The sequence below is a fragment of the Nicotiana sylvestris genome, chromosome 7 (genome assembly GCF_000393655.2).
Source record: "Nicotiana sylvestris chromosome 7, ASM39365v2, whole genome shotgun sequence".
NCBI lineage: Eukaryota > Viridiplantae > Streptophyta > Magnoliopsida > Solanales > Solanaceae > Nicotiana > Nicotiana sylvestris.
Window position 1 is genome coordinate 95,178,786 of NC_091063.1, and position 16,344 is coordinate 95,195,129.

The 16,344-nt window shown below is 41.0% G+C and overlaps 1 protein-coding gene across 1 annotated transcript; it reads right to left on the bottom strand.

Annotated features, from left to right (window-relative positions):
* Positions 1–715: 715 nt before the first annotated feature.
* On the bottom strand, positions 716–1,371 carry LOC104248941 (uncharacterized). The gene is made up of 2 exons (XM_009805295.2): positions 1,226–1,371; positions 716–1,148 (listed from the first exon to the last, which is right to left on the bottom strand). The coding sequence occupies exons 1-2, from the start codon at positions 1,369–1,371 to the stop codon at positions 716–718; spliced, it is 579 nt and encodes a 192-aa protein (XP_009803597.2).
* Between the last annotated feature and the right edge of the window lie 14,973 nt (positions 1,372–16,344).

Sequence of the window (16,344 nt, forward strand, 5' to 3'; positions counted from 1 at the left end):
GAGTGTTAAATTTCTTTGATATATGTAATTCTTTAAAATATTGTTGAGAATTTTATTTGAATGTGTAGATTCTACTTATGTATACGGTACAAATTAGTGGTCCGATTTTATGATCATTAAAGCGCCTTGTAAGGACCACCCCCAGAAGGCTCGAAGCACAGCTCGGTATTTCGACCCCGCGTGTCCTCGGTGATCGACCTCGAGGCAATGTAAAATCAGCGGCTACGGTGGATAAATGTGAGGTTCCCAAGGCGCGTGATAAGAGCTGACAAAGTCTAGTAGGCTAGTTCAGAACCGTATCATAGCATTAAATGGATGTACCAGCCCCATGTCTTTGTAATAAATGCATTTGTACTATGTTGGGATTCCCCCTCATATATAAAGGGGATCCTTGTCATATTGTGATCTAAGACACAATATTGAATATACAAGAACATTCTCTCTGCTCTCTAACTTAACACATTCTCCTGATTTCACTACTTATATTTATTGCTTATATTCATAGTGTTCTGTTTATTTTTCTTCATTTATTTCTCATTATTTTTTTTTGGTCGAAAGAAAACTTTATTTCAACCAGTTTTTCAATTTACATCACATGTACTTTGGACTCTAGGATCAGGTCTCATGACTGAAACCAATAAACAAAAAACCTATGCAACCAAGGCTGCTTACTAAGATCCCATAACGCTCATGGGTCTTTTTCCTATCCTAGTTGCTATGAATTACAATTAGGATAACTATTTAGTGTACTCAATATTGGTGTCCATTTACATTTCTTCTGTCCTTTTATGTGCACCTGCATGACAATGTCTTTTGCTCTATCTTTGACCTCTCTTCTCTGGTTTTGAAATCTTCTTTCATTTCGCTCAATCCAGATGTGATATACTACTGCTGCAAATACCACTCCTAGCAAAGTTTTCCTTGGATTTCTGTTGTTTACATTGGTAGTTAACCACTGCACCTCATCTTCCCAGTTTTCAACCTTTCTCTGGTAGCTTAACCATTCTAGCATTCCTGTCCATAAGCTTTGTGAATATGGACACTCGAAATACAAGTGATCATGTGTCTCTTCTATGTCACCTCCACACAGTACACAAGAGTGAGTCACATGAATTCCCCATTTTGCTAGTCTGTCAACTGTGGCCAGCCTTCTTTGTATTGCCATCCATAAAATGAATTGCTGCTTTGGTAGTATTCAAGTCAACATGACTAGTGTTTGGGGTACCTTGGAGTAGCATGAAGATAAGCCTTTTGAATGCTGAATCTCCCATTCTGAACAAAGGATTCAATTGTTGGTATGTCATTAGCCCACCATTCTCTTGTTTTAAACAGTTTCCTTACTAGCCAACTAGCCTGCTTTAAGACCTCCATTGTATTGATGTCATTCTGCTTTATGTAGTGGCAGTGTATCCATCTAATCTAAAACTTGTCTTTCTTTGCCATTATAGCCCAGAGGAGTTTAGTCAAAGCAGCTTTGTTCCATCTCTCATAGTTGATAATGTTTAGACCCCCAGCAGCTTTTGGCTTACACAATGTTTCCCATGCTATAAGAGCCCTGAGTATTTTCATGACTACCAGTCCATAAATAGTTCCTGCATATACCATTAACAAGTTTAATAACTTTATTTGGAATAAGAAATACTTGAGCCCAGTAGGTCTGCATTTCAAACAGGACACTCTTAATGAGTTGTAGTCTTCCAGCATAGGACAAGAACTTTGATGTCCAGCTTCTTATCCTCTCCATAATCTTCTCAACTAATGGCATGCGCTGGTGGATTGTAATTTTCCTTGAGGACAAAGGAACTCCCAAGTATTTGAATGGGATGCTGCCTGCTGATAGCTGAAGTTCTGCTAACATTCTGTCTTTGAATTCCATAGGCACACCTGCTATATATAATGAGCTTTTTTCCAAGTTTGCTTGTAAACCTGAGACCTTGGAGAAGTGATCAAAAACTCCCATCATTAACTTCATTGATACCTCATCTGCTCTACAACACATCAGTAAGTCATCCGCAAAGTAGATGTGTATGACTTGCAGTCTAGCACATTTAGGGTGAAAGTTAAAGTCTGGGTTCTGAGTCAGTGTCTTCAGAGATCTGTTTAGGTACTCCATTGACAAACAATTATGGGGACATAGGGTCCCCCTGCCTTAGCCCTTTTCTTGCTACAAATTTATCAGTTAGTCCACCATTCAGTAGTAGAGTATAGCTGAATGTAGATACACATTCCATGATTAGTGCTACCATCTTGTATGGTATACCAAAATCAAGCAGTACTGCGTTCAAAAAACTCCATTCAACCGAATCATATGCTTTTCTCATGTCTACTTTGATCATACATCTAGGAGAGACTGCTTTTTGAAAATACCCTTTAATCAATTCATGAGCCATTATGACATTGTCAAGAATATTTCTCCCTTCTATGAAAGTAGACTGAGAAGGTCCAACCAATAGATCCACAACTAGTTTAAGCTTATTTGTCAGTATCTTAGCAATAATCTTGTACATTATTGTGCAACAGGCAATAAGCCTAAACTCCTTCACATAGCTAGGATTTTTCACCTTCGGAATCAATGTAACAGTTGTGCAGTTAATTTCTTTCAATAGTCTGCCAGTTTGAAAGAATTGTTGTACTACTTCTATGACCTCCTTTCCAATGATTGGCCAGTATTCCTTAAAGAACTCAGCAGGGTATCCATCCATACCTGGTGCCTTGTCATTAGGTAGATTCTTCACAATTTGGCAGATCTCCTCTATTGTTACTACTTGTAATAGTTGTTGCTACTGATTCAGTGTTAGACAAGGACCATTTCTTGCTATATTGACATCAATCCTTGGTAGTTCATCCGCTGCTGTCCCCAGTAGTTGCTGAAAGAACTGGATGAATTCTCTCTGAATGTGTTTTGGCTCAGTGATCTTCATCTGTTGTTCAGAATAGATGCAACTCACCTTATTTCTTGCTTGTCTGGCCCTCATATAGGCATGGAAATATTTGGTGTTACAATCTCCCAGTTGGATCCATGTTGCTCTTGACTTCTGCCTCATAATTTGCTCCTGTATTGTTTCCCATTCCTCTATGCTTTTTAAGGTCATTCTTTCTTCTTCTATCAGCAGCTTGTTGAAGTAGTCATCATTGAGCTTTCCTGTATCTCCTTCAATGTTTCTCTAAATTGTATCAGCTTTTGATCAACCGAGGAATGTTCCTGATGAATATCCCTTGTTTGTTTCTGAATAAGCTTCAGCTTTTTCCATACAGAATACATTGCATATCCTTGAATATTTTGACTCCAAGTGTTCTGGACTACTTCCTTGTACCCTCTTTGTTGCATCACTGAAGTTAGTAACCAATAAGGCCTTTTCACTTTAACCTTGACCACCTCAGTATTTATCATTATAGGGGTATGATCTGAGCATTCTGGAAGCATGTATATTGCCTCTACCCCATTATAAGCATTGAACCAATTAGCATTCCCAAAAGCCCAATCTGTGTGGCTGTATATTCTGATTTCTGCATCCCTTTTATTACTCCTTGAAAATCTACTACCTCTTTTTGTGATTTGTCCCACTCCAATATCATCAAGTCATTTTTGAAAATCAATCATTTCTGCTTGATGAACTAAACTTCCATTCACCCTATCATCCACATTTAGCACACTGTTGAAGTCTCATATTATGAGCTAAGGTCCATTAGTTTGCATGTTCCTTGTTGATACCCAATTTTTTCCTATGTATTTTTGTACCCAAAATACTTCCAAAATAGCATGTATGTGCATAGATAAGCACACCCAAGGGTTTTAGTATTTTTTTAACGATTTCTAAACCGATTTACTACCTATTTTAATACCACAAAATCCAAAATTATTATTTTTGGTGAATAACGTATTTCATTCCCATATTTACACCAAAATATAATTAAGGTGATTTTTGCATATTTTTTACAAATTTATTTGGCAATTTTAAACTAATTGCATGTAATTGCAATTATGGCCTATTTTATGATTAATAGCATTTTATAATTATAAAATTGGTTCCAATATTTTTAAAGTGATATTTATATAGTATTTGTTTGCTCAGTATTTTTAATTTACTTTTAAAATCATTATTACTATTTTTATAAAATAAAAGGTGAAAATTGGCTATTTAACACTTAGCCTATTTTTATTTCAATAACAGCCTTTCTACCTTTCAATTGTAGCCTCAATTGGCCCAATTTCCAGCCCCATTTCAATAGGAACCCGACCCATACCCAATTCAATTACCCGGTCCAGCTCCGATCTAATCTGAGCCGTTGATCAAATGAGATCAACGACCCAGATTTTATTTCCTAAAATTAAATCCCAACAACCCCCCCCCCAGACCCCTCATTTTCCAAGACGGTCTCTCTCTCTCTCTCTCTATACTGACTCTTGCTCTCCCTTCCCTCTAGAACCTTCTGGTTTTCTCCGATGAATCCACCGCCTTCTTGACCATCTCCGACCACCTCCTTTCAACCCCAAGGCTCCGATGGACCTTTCATCATCATGTTCAACACATCGAGGACCTTCGAGGCTTATGGACCATGGCAATTTGAGACCTAGGGTTCCTGGTTCTTCTATATGCGAGTTCTCACGACAGGTTTTTCCCACTTCTATTAGGTTTCTTTTTTTGAAACCCTAACTCTCTCCTGAATCTCTCAAAAACGGTGCCATTTCATGCTATTCTCATGTTTTCCTCTGTGCTCTGTTTATTCTCGAGTTTATTCTGAAAGATCCTTTGCTTTGAACCATTTTTTTTACTTTCTTCGAAATTAGGATTTCTGGGATTTCTTTTTATGCATGCTTCGATTGATTTTCTTTATGATTAAAACCTTTTCGTTGTTTATTCTAACCGATTTCTATGCTTTTACTGTTTTTTAGTTTGACTCTGCTAAATACCCTAATTTCTAGAAAATGTTTCTTCATTCGATTATGTGTGTTAGCATGTTTCTCTGCTTCAATTACCTGTGTTAGCCTAATTTCATTTGTCTTGTCTCTATGTGTTAGCATGTTTCCTCGTTTGATTGTGTGTATTAGCCTGATCTCCCTTGCTTTGGTTCTGCCTGCTGGCCTATTTGCTTGATTCTTGTTGATGTTTCATAGTAACCATGCTTCGAATATGTCTTGCTGAATCTTAACTTGTTTTAACTATCTCTGAGTGGTTATGTTTGTTCATCCCTTGCTCCTTCCTAGTTAACTTTGCTCGCTACTTTTGTTCATTTACCTCTATTTATATGTTAAAAATGCAGAATCATGACTTCACATGATTGATTCTGATTTTCCTTGATTGATTGGTAATTCAAAAACTTTCTTAAAAAAAACTAACATTCTACCCGCCTGTTTGAATTAATTGGCTTTGTTACCTCATTTGTTATAGTACTCTATTCTTTTAAGCCTTTCCTTAATTGGAATTTTCCTAAATTTGGTCTTACTCGACTACTATATGCAATACTCAACCTTGACTCTTTCCTTATTTAATCCTACGCTGATTTTTCCTATTTGCCTTATATGGTGCTGAATCTTTTCGTTTGATTTTGATTCCCCTAATTAATGGGAGTACTTCCTTGATTCGTTGATTAATTGATTTTGAGTTCTTCAATTAACATATTTCCATGATTTTTACCTTATTTTACCACCTACTTTTGACTATAAATACCTTAAGTCTTTACAAAAAACAGACAACAGTCTTCTGATTTACACACACCACTGAATACTTTCAAAATCTGCATTACCTTTTGCTCTTTTGCTCTACTGCTGTTCTCTGCTCCTTCTTATTAGCCGGCTAAAAGCCAAGGCTAATATACTATTACTGCTTTGTCTTTGCATCCTACTCTTGCTCTTTTACTGGTATGTCTTAACTCAGTTCCCAACAATCATCCTAATGTGTTTACTTATAGTCTTTATAACTATGCCTATTACCTGCAGAGTTTGACATGTTCATATGCTACTGTACGCTTTACTTTCCTGCAAATGCTTGATCCCTACTCCCTTACCCTCTATGTGTTTATAAATGGGGATTCAGGGCATGGCAACATGAATTGTTGTCCATGAACTAAACTTTTGACCCCAAGTAAAGAGTGTGTCAATATGTTTCATTGCTGATCATGCCCTTTGCCCCCTCTTCCTTGTTTACTGTTTCTGGTATGAATTCCCTATCATTACCCCTATGTATGTTGAGTTAAAGTTTATGGTTTGGTAGCCTTTAAATGGCTATCTAGGCCTGAACCTGGCTTTTAATAAGTCATAACTCCTCAATTTGAAAATAACAAATTGGTCAGGGGTGTGCCAGCACTTCAAATTGCTTGGCATGACCACCAACTTATCATTTCCCCTGCACTTGCACTTACTCTTAGACTTTAAGTTCTGCCCCTCTCATATGAGCCTTACCTTAGGACCTTGAGTTCCCTCTGAACTTGGACATTTGAGGGCTGGCTTTTCCGCACTACACTTTACTGTAATTCTGGAATGATGTTTGGGGTGTAAGCACTGCTTGGAGCTCTTGAAGCTCCTTGGAACTTTGACACATCCCAAATAAGAGAAGGCTTCGGAACCTGGATCCTTGAAAGTTGGTTTACTACATATGTCAGACTGGGAGTCTGAATTAGGCCCTTCTTGGTTGGAATTCTGATTTCGGATGTATTTTATTTATTTATTTTGATTGATTTTTGTCTGCAATAATCTTGTAATAAACATTTGGGATTGGCTAGTGGAAAAAGGCAGGGAACTATGCATGCAAGGGGTAGATATCATGCCTATAGGGGTTATTATTTCTAAAATTCTGTATCCCATCTAGAGATCATGCTTGTAGGAATTACTGTCTCTAAAAGTTCTGCGTTTTACATATCACTGAAACTCTGCATTTTTATATAGATGCCATGTCTGTAGGAACTCTGTATTTTCATACTATGCCTATAGAATTTTCTGCACTTTCATATAGATACCATGTCTATAGGATTTTCTGCAATTTTGCATGTGCATCCGTCATTAGGCAAACTTGTTATAGGATTTAAACAACTAACCAATTGTATATAGATGACCTGCCTATAGGATTTCTGTATAATAATAACAGTGTTTAAAATCAGTGACACTTAGAAAGCATGCCTATAAGAGCTATTAACTAACTTGAATCGCCAATTCGTCTAAAATCAGTAGCAATAACGCATAAGCACCTGCAGAACTTATGTTTTTGTAACTGACAATTCCTTTCTGCAATCAGTCTACTTCTTTATTTCTGAAACTTATAGATATCATGCCTATAGGTTCTGTTTAACGCCTAGGCAAGCCTTAGGGTAAAATTTTATAATTGCATCAGTTTTGATAATTACAACCAGCAGGAAGGCCTAATTTGGACCTCTTATCTGAAAATATGTGATAAGTTAGCCACCCTTCCTACGTTAAGTTTAATACAGACCAAACCAGTATTTGTAAGTCATGCTAAATAATCTGCTGCTTTGAATAAGGAGTCCGACTTGAGCCTTAACTGCTATTTGTATCCCTTTTAACTGCTATCTGGTATAGCTTGTCGCCTAGATTTTTATCCTTTTGAAACTCTGCAAAAGCCCCCAACTCCCTCCCCTTTAGAATTAGTAGTCCCATATGCCTCCGGGACTGATAGGATTGTGACGGGTAATAGCATACAATAAGTAACGATACCATTTCGCGCTTTAACACCTTAACGGGGTGGGAAGGGTAGATATGGATATGATGATCGATGCGCTAATATCACGTACGACCCCTCTTCTGAGGAGTGATCGCTGGATATTGCATTGAAGTGATCCATATTAATTATAAACTTAGGACCCCCTCCCTTTATTTGCTTTCATCTCTTCTTGTAAAACTGTTCAAATCTCTTTTTTCATGAATTTCTGCCCTCTCTACTTACCTTCGAAAATTTTCAACCTGATTGCAATGTTATATGCGAATCCTTATTTGAGCCTTGATTGTTTACTTGTAAAGTCACAATTGTAACATGGCCGGGAACCACACTAGTGGATCTTGAGGGGTGCCTAACACCTTCCCCTCGGGATAATTTCTAGCCCTTACCCTAATCTCTGGTCTCTTCATCTCAAACCCTTCTTAAAGTGTCCTAATGCACTATAATCATTAGGTGGCGACTCTTCAACTTCTAAACCCAATTCTCAAAAGGGAATAGAGTTGTCCTCCCAATGTCGTATCTCCGATTTCTGACCCCACGGTTAGAGAAAAGGGGGCGTCGACAATATGGAGACTCTGCTGGGGAATTCTTTAGGCTTTTACCATTGCATGTTGCTTGTTACTTTACTATCTCATTAATTGCTTTATTTACTGTCTTTTATTCTTTCCCTAAGAAACTGACTTGGCTCTTCATGTCTTTTCTTTCTTTTAACTGCTTTCCTTTACTACTTTATTTCAATACTGTTGTAATTACTGCAATTATTGTAATCATTTATCTTATGAATGTGGAAATACATGTCAATTTGTTTCATTCTTGTAAACTGTATATTCAACATCATATTCCACTCGTGCCAAACAAATACCATAGCAAAGCTTATAATGAGTGGTTGCGCTCTTCCAATATTATCACCCTTTAAATTTGGCAAAGGCGTATTTGCGGTAAAACCAGTCGATCAGCGGTGCAGTCGACGGTTTCGTGCCTTTCCCTCTTGAGTTGTCCGCTCGAGGGTACCTGTCTAATACCCCAATATTAACCTTACTCTGTTCAATTGTACATGCATCATGGTCAAACCTAGCCGAGTCAGTTATGTTGTCCACATAATGACTCATTAAGATAGCCTTGTCCAAAGTCCATTGGGTTTCCCTGAAACCCAAACAGACACCTACATGTTCTATGCATTTATTTGGAGAACTAAATGCTTTTATGCTAATTATTGGTTTAAATAGTCGAGTCTGGCGGGGTAAGGGTCTAACACTCTATTTTGCAGAAAATGAGGCACGAAGTCTCCAGATTTGGCATGGTAACCAACATTCATCCAAGGCTGCTGAATTGGTGGAAAGATCTCCACTCTAGTGATCAGACACTCATCCGCAAATACTTAGGGAATCTGCCTTCTCTTCTAGAAATCCAGCCTGACAACAAAATCATAGAGGTTGCAACTCTGTTCTGCGATAGTGACAGGTTCGTGTTCCGCTTCGGGGACCTTGAAATGACTCCTTTGCTCGAAGAAATAGGAGGCTTAGCTGGTATTCCTTGGGAGACTCCGGGTTTGCTTATACCAGAAAATCGCAAGGGTAGGGGTTTCCTTAAGATGATGGGACTGAAGAAGAACCCAGACTTGACTTGTTTGAAAGACTCCTACATCCCATTCGACTATCTGTATGAGAGGTACGGCCATAGCAAGTCATACCGCACCTACTCAGATGAATTTGCCCTCACCTCACTGGGGAATATTCACAGAAGGGTCATCATATTCATGTTTTATTTCCTGGGAATGATAGTGTTCCCTATGAAGAAGGCTAGGATCCACACCAGACTGGCCATGGTAACCAAGACTCTGATGGAAGGAATTGGCGGACAAACTTTCAGTATAGTGCACATGATTGTTGTTGAGATATACCGGGCTCTGGACAACTGTCAGCGAAAAGCCAGTCATTTTGAGGGATGCAATTTATTACTTCAGCTCTAGCTCATGGAGCACCTCCAGAAAGGAGAATACCGACAAGAGATCTTACGCAAAGACTGCGATGATTACATTGCCTTCTACCATCCAAGGCGTATGAATTATATGCCTAACATGTTCGCTCAGCCAGAAGATGCTGGAAGATGGGTGGAGCTATTTGAGAATCTAAAAGAAGACCAGGTACAATGGATGGTCGAATGGTTCCCTACGGAAGATTCATTGCTCGATCCCGAGACGCACCATTTCTCATACTCATTGGTCTAAGAGGAACTTATCCCTACGTTCCCCTCCGAGCCATGAGACAAGCTGGAAGGAAGCAAATTATACCAAGGGTCGACAAAATGAGTCACTTTAGGGCTGATTTCCAGGACGATAATATCCCTCACAAATGCCAAGCTCAACACATGTGGCATTGCAAGCTCATTTTGGGGAAAGAATCTATTGAGCTAGATAGGTATCACGCTGGTTGCGTGCCGCACTATTCGGGTTGGTTGGAAGATAATCACAATGGTATGGGTCAGCCCGGGTTCATTCACGGACACAGAATCATCGACGAGAAAGCTGAAGCACGGGTTAAGTACAATCAACTGCGCAAGAGAATCCGAGAGTGTGAAAGTGAGAATCGGGAAATACAAGAAGCCCATCAAAAGTTGATAGAGGAATGAAAGGATATGGCTGTCAACACCAACAAACAACTAGGGTATTTGGAGCGGGGTCTAGTGGAGCTAGAAGGAAAGTTCCTCAAGAGGATTGAAGATTGTCAGAATGCTGAAGGGAATGCAGGCGGACATTTGGCCCAAGCTTATCTGCTGCTAGGATTGCGCGAGCTGGTGAAGCTGTTCGAGGGGGATAAAGATGCCAAATCTTCTGGAACCAAGTAGTTAGGAATCTTTTATTTCGCTTTTAATGATGTAATAACGCCAATGGCCACTAGTGACATTTTATTTTCTTAGCATCGTTGTGAATTCGTCTTATTTTTATCAATAAGATGAGGCATTTAACATTATAAGTTCTCCAAATTAACTTGTCTCTAGGCCTACCTCGGGCACAACGAGGCACCCAAATTAGGACATGATTTATATTCTTGCACAATGTGTTTAAATATTGCAACATTTTCTTCTCATAACTCGCACTAACTTGTTACCTTTTTTTTGTTTTTATTTATTTTTATTCCCCTCCCCAAAGGTTAGTTTGTGCATTCTGGAACCATAATCATACAGTACGAGATCCAAGGGCCCTCCACCTCCTCCTCCTCCAAGTCATATCCGGAACAAGAGCAAAGGTAGAATGGGAGATTCAAGCGCCAGAAAGGAAATTGAAAGAATTGAGATTCCTCAGGGTACCCCGGTTGCTAAGGAAACTGCTGCCCAACTTGAGCAGAAACTGTTGAAGTTCCAAGAAGAACTGGATCAAGTTCGGAACTTGGCAAATTTATCATTCACTCTCACCGCTCCTGATGTCAACATTCCAAATGCTCAAAATCCTGCACCTCCACAGAACACCCCACAACCACAGATGCAACCCACTCATGCTCAACACTGCAACACATGTCATACCCCACTACCCATTCCTGAACCACTGAACAGCCCAAACGACCACCCCCATAACACTCTCATCTACGTAGATACCATACCCTACTACACTCAACCATTCTCAGGTGCACCTGAGTCTGATGACAAGGACTCTCTTATCAGAAACTTGGCAGCAGAACTCAAGAAATTGACCAACCGAGTCCAGGGCATGGAAGGAAACAAAGGCATAGAGGGGATGAATTATGAGGACCTCTGCATTCAACTAGATGTTGATCTTCCGGAGGGATACAAACCTCCCAAGCTCGAAATGTTCGATGGCACGGGAGATCCCAGAGTCCATTTGAGGACATATTGTGATAAGCTGGTTGGAGTCGGAAGGAATGAGAAAATCCGTATGAAACTCTTCATGAGAAGCCTGAAGGGGGATGTTTTATCCTAGTACATCAGTCAAGACCCCAAGAAATGGATAAGCTGGGTAGGTATGGCATCGGATTTCATGGATAGGTTCCGAATCAATACAGAGAATGCACCGGATGTATTCTACATCCAGAATCTGAAGAAGAAGCCTACCGAGACATTCCGCGAGTATGCTACTCGTTGGAAATCAGAGGCTGCTAAGGTCAGGCCGGCCTTAGAAGAGGAACAGATGAACAGATTCTTCGTCCGGGCTCAGGACCTACAATATTATGAGAGGTTGATGGTGATCGAGGGCCAGAAATTCTCCAATATCATCAAGCTGGGAGAAAGAATTGAGGAAGGCATTGAGAATGGTATGGTTACTCATCTTAAAGCATTGCAGGCCACCAACAAGGCTTTACAGTCTGGTGGCACGTCCAAGAAGAAGGACGTCAATGACGTGATGGTTGCACAGGGAGCCAAATCACCACTAAAATACCATACTTACCCGTCACCTCCACTTACATATCAGCCTGTCCCAAATTACCAAGCACCCGCACCCTCTTACCAAAATCCATCACCCGTTTACCAATCATCTCCACCTCCCGCATATCAACCCACTTCACCCAGATACTCTCAACCTGCACCTGTTTACCAAGCCTATAATGCCCAACCCTCTCACTACCAAGCACCTCCCACTCGCCAAAATCTCCCCAGACCAATACCAAATTTTGACCGCAGACCTCCCAGACAATATACAGCCATCACTGAGCCAATTGACCAGCTGTATGAGAAACTTAAAGCTATTGGTTACGTCTCCCCTATCCCTGCCATAACTCCAGAAAATCCTTCCCAGTGGGTCAACCCTAATAAGACTTGTGCGTACCACTCCGGCATGAAGGGACATACCATTGATGAGTACCGCTCGTTGAAGGACAAGATTCAAACTCTGATCGACAATAAGGTTATCATAGCAAAGGAGCCTCCTCCTAATGTCCGCAACAACCCTCTCCCTGATCACAAAGGTTGGGAAATTCACATGATCGAGATCGAAGATGACTGGGACTCCAAGGGATCGATAGGATTGATTGTTGAGGATGATGAGCCAAAGAAACCGACATTCACACTTAACCCGATTGTTGTACAGAACCAGCCCTCCAAGGGCGATGAAGTAAACATGTCTATACCCCTCGAATTTGAAGCACCTTATTCTGCGAAGGTGGCCGGGCCAATTGAGGTTGAGTTTGGGGTTCCAAAGGCACATGTACCCTTTGAAGTTGTTGTGTTACCACCGAGGTTACCCATTCCTGTAGCAATGTCAGACGTATCACCGTTCCACTCAAATGCCATACCATGGGATTATACAGCTGAAGCAAGGAGGAAAGGAAAGACCAAGACGGGAGAAGCAATTGCTGCGCAGGGTATGACCAGAACAGGAAGGGTTTACACTCCAAAACTCCTAGCTGAGTCCAGTAAGCAAGCCTCGGGACAAACTACTGAAACTGGTTCCGATGATCTTTGGAGGAGAATACAAGCTAAGGAGTATTCGGTCGTTGAGTAGTTGAACAAAAAACCACCACAGATCTCCATCTTAGCTCTTCTACAGAGCTCTGACGCACACAAAAATGCCTTGATGAAAATATTGAGAAGCTTATGTGCCCAGCAACATAATTGGGGGCGAAATGACAAATATGGTAGGACAAATACTGGAAAGCCACAAAATCACCTTCCACGAAGATGAACTGCCGCCAGAAGGACTGAGTCACAACATGGCCCTACATATCACCGTGCAATGCGAGGATTACTTCATCACTAGAGTCTTGATCGATGGAGGCTCCAGCCTCAACATCTATCCATTGATAACTCTCAGAACATTGGGAAAGAGCCTGCACGAGACCAAAGATGGGGCCATCAATGTCAAAGCCTTCAATGGGTCCCAAAAGTCTATTATCGGAGAGATCAACCTATGCTTGCGAATGGGGCCAACCTAGTTCGACGTTGACTTTCATGTGATAGATGTCCCAGCATCCTACAATTTGTTGTTGGGACGACCATGGATCCATGCCGCTGGAGCTGTAGCATCGACCCTACATCAGACAGTGAAGTTCGAATGGAATCACCAAGAGGTGATCATTCATGGCGATGGTAGCAACCCCATATATAGTTGCCAGACCATCCCGATGATTGGAGGTAGAAAGAGAATAGGTGGAGAAACATACCACCACATTGAAAGAGTCAACGCTGTAGACAAAGATAAATGGTGGGATAACAAGATTGAAAGTATCCTGAATTGGTGTGGATACGAACCTGGAAAGGGACTCGGCAAAACCTCCAGGGAATCGCCAAACCCATCAAGCTGAAGAAACATGGCACTATATTTGGTTTGGGGTATGAGTACACTTGGGAGGAGTTCAATCACTGGTCGCCACCATGGCACGGTCCCTACTGCCCAATGGAGCACCCGATACCTCACCTGGAGCAGACTTTCCAGCCGGCAGATACTATATATGGGTCGGAGGAAGATGAAGCATTGGCAGCCATGAAGAATCTGTTCCTGGAGGATGATGATATGGATTGAAGTGTTATTTTTGAGGAGGAAGGGGAGGAAGGCCCTTCTATACAAGTTGTGAACCGAGGAGAGCGCCTCAGCAATTGGTCAATCAGAACCACCAGGGCCCGGAAGGCTTTGGGGTAGCAAGGCTAAACAAAAGCACCATGCATCACATTTTAATTTTTACTAGCTGATTTTATTTCCGCATTGTCTTTAATTCTGAAAAGAGCTCTGATATTCAAAACAATTACGAATTTAATCGAAGCATTTCAGTTTATTATATATCTCGCTCTTATTATTTTTCTATCATTCACTTTATTTTACACAGCATTACTATTACTTGCCTTGATGATGAACCAACGATTGTGACTTGCAACGAGACAACGCAACAAACGGATACGGACTTAGAAGAGGATGATATATCAGAAGAGGTCGTCAGAGGAGTTGAGAATTTTGAAAATAGGCCTAAGTCTAACTTGGACGAAACTGAGGTCGTTAATTTGGGAGATACAGAGAATGTCAAAGAAACGCGCATCAGTGTTCACCAATCACCATCAGAAAAGAAAGAGTACACGGAGTTCCTAAAGGAATATGAAGATATATTCGCCTGGTCATATGATGATATGACTGGTCTCAGCACATCCATTGTAGCTCACAAGCTGCCGACAGATCCAACATGCCCGCCATGCGTTTGAAAATCAAAGAAGAGGTTACCAAGCAAGTCAAAGCCAAGGTTCTCAGGGTAGTAGAGTATCTGACATGGTTAGCCAACATCGTGCCAGTGCCAAAAAAGGATGGGAAAGTTAGAGTTTGTGTTGACTACCGGGATCTTAATCGAGCCAGTCCCAAAGATGACTTCCCCTTGCCTAACATACACATTCTTATCGACAACTGCGCCAAGCATGAGTTGCAGTCTTTTGTTGATTGTTTCGCTGGGTAGCATCAGATATGGATGGATGAGGAAGATGTGGAGAAAACGACTTTCATTATGCCATGGGGAATGTACTGTTACAAAATGATGTCGTTCGGTTTGAAGAACGCTGGTGCCACCTACATGAGAGCCATGACTACCATCTTTCATGACATGATACACAAGGAGATCGAGGTATATGTGGATGATGTCATCATCAAATCCAAGAAAGCCAGGGATCACATGGAAGACCTAAAAAAGTTCTTCAACAGGCTGAGGAGGTACAATCTGAAACTGAATCCTGCCAAGTGTGCATTCGGGGTTCCTGCTGGAAAATTATTGGGTTTCATCATGAGTCGTCGAGGAATAGAATTGGATCTATAAAAGGTCAAAGCTATCCAAGAATTTCCGCCGCCAAAAAACAAGAAGGACGGGATGAGTTTCCTGGGAAGACTCAACTATATCAGCCGGTTCATAGCTCAATCCACGGTCATTTATGAACCTATCTTCAAAATGTTGAAGAAGGACGCTGCTACCAAATGTACTAATGATTGCCAGAAAGCTTTTGACAGAATTAAGGAATACCTGTCAACGCCGCCGGTCTTGGTTCCACCTGAGCTAGGAAGACCCCTATTGCTTTACCTTGCGGTATCAGATAGAGTATTCGGTTGTGTTCTAGGACAACATGATGAAACAGGGAGAAAGGAGCAAGCCATCTACTATCTCAGTAAGAATTTCACACCGTACGAGGCCTGGTATTCTCTTTTAGAACGCACTTGCTGTGCTCTAACTTGGGTCGCGCAGAAGTTAAGGCATTACTTCTGTGCTTACACTACTTATCTCATATCCAGAATGGACCCTCTGAAGTATATCTTCCAGAAGCCTATGCCCACTGGCAAGCTCGCCAAGTGGCAGATCCTGATAAGTGAATTATTTACGTGACCCAGAAAGCAATCAAAGGGCAAGACTTGGCGGACCATCTCGCCGAGAATCCCATGGACGGAGAATACGAGCCCCTAAAGACGTATTTTCCTGATGAAGAGGTATCTTTCATATGAGAAGATATTGCAGAATCTTATGATGGTTGGAGGTTGTTTTTCGATGGAGCTGCAAATTTCAAAGGAGTTGGCATAGGAGCAGTCTTAGTATCAGAAACCGGCCAGCACTACCCGGTATCCGCCATGCTCAGGTTCCCTTGCACCAATAATATGGCCGAATATGAAGCCTACATTATGGGGCTCAAAATGGCCATTGACATGAACGTTCAGGAATTGCTAGTGATCGGGGATTCAGACTTGCTGATACATCAAGTTCGAGGAGAGTGG

What these genes read in the sequence shown, in the direction of transcription:
- LOC104248941 (XM_009805295.2), bottom strand. Translation starts at nt 1,371, where the DNA reads ATGGAGGTCTTAAAGCAGGCTAGTTGGCTAGTAAGGAAACTGTTTAAA. An exon ending in TATCTTCATGCTACTCCAAG is followed by an intron (nt 1,149 to 1,225) that starts GTACCCCAAACA and finishes AATACAAAGAAG; the next exon opens with GCTGGCCACAGTTGACAGAC.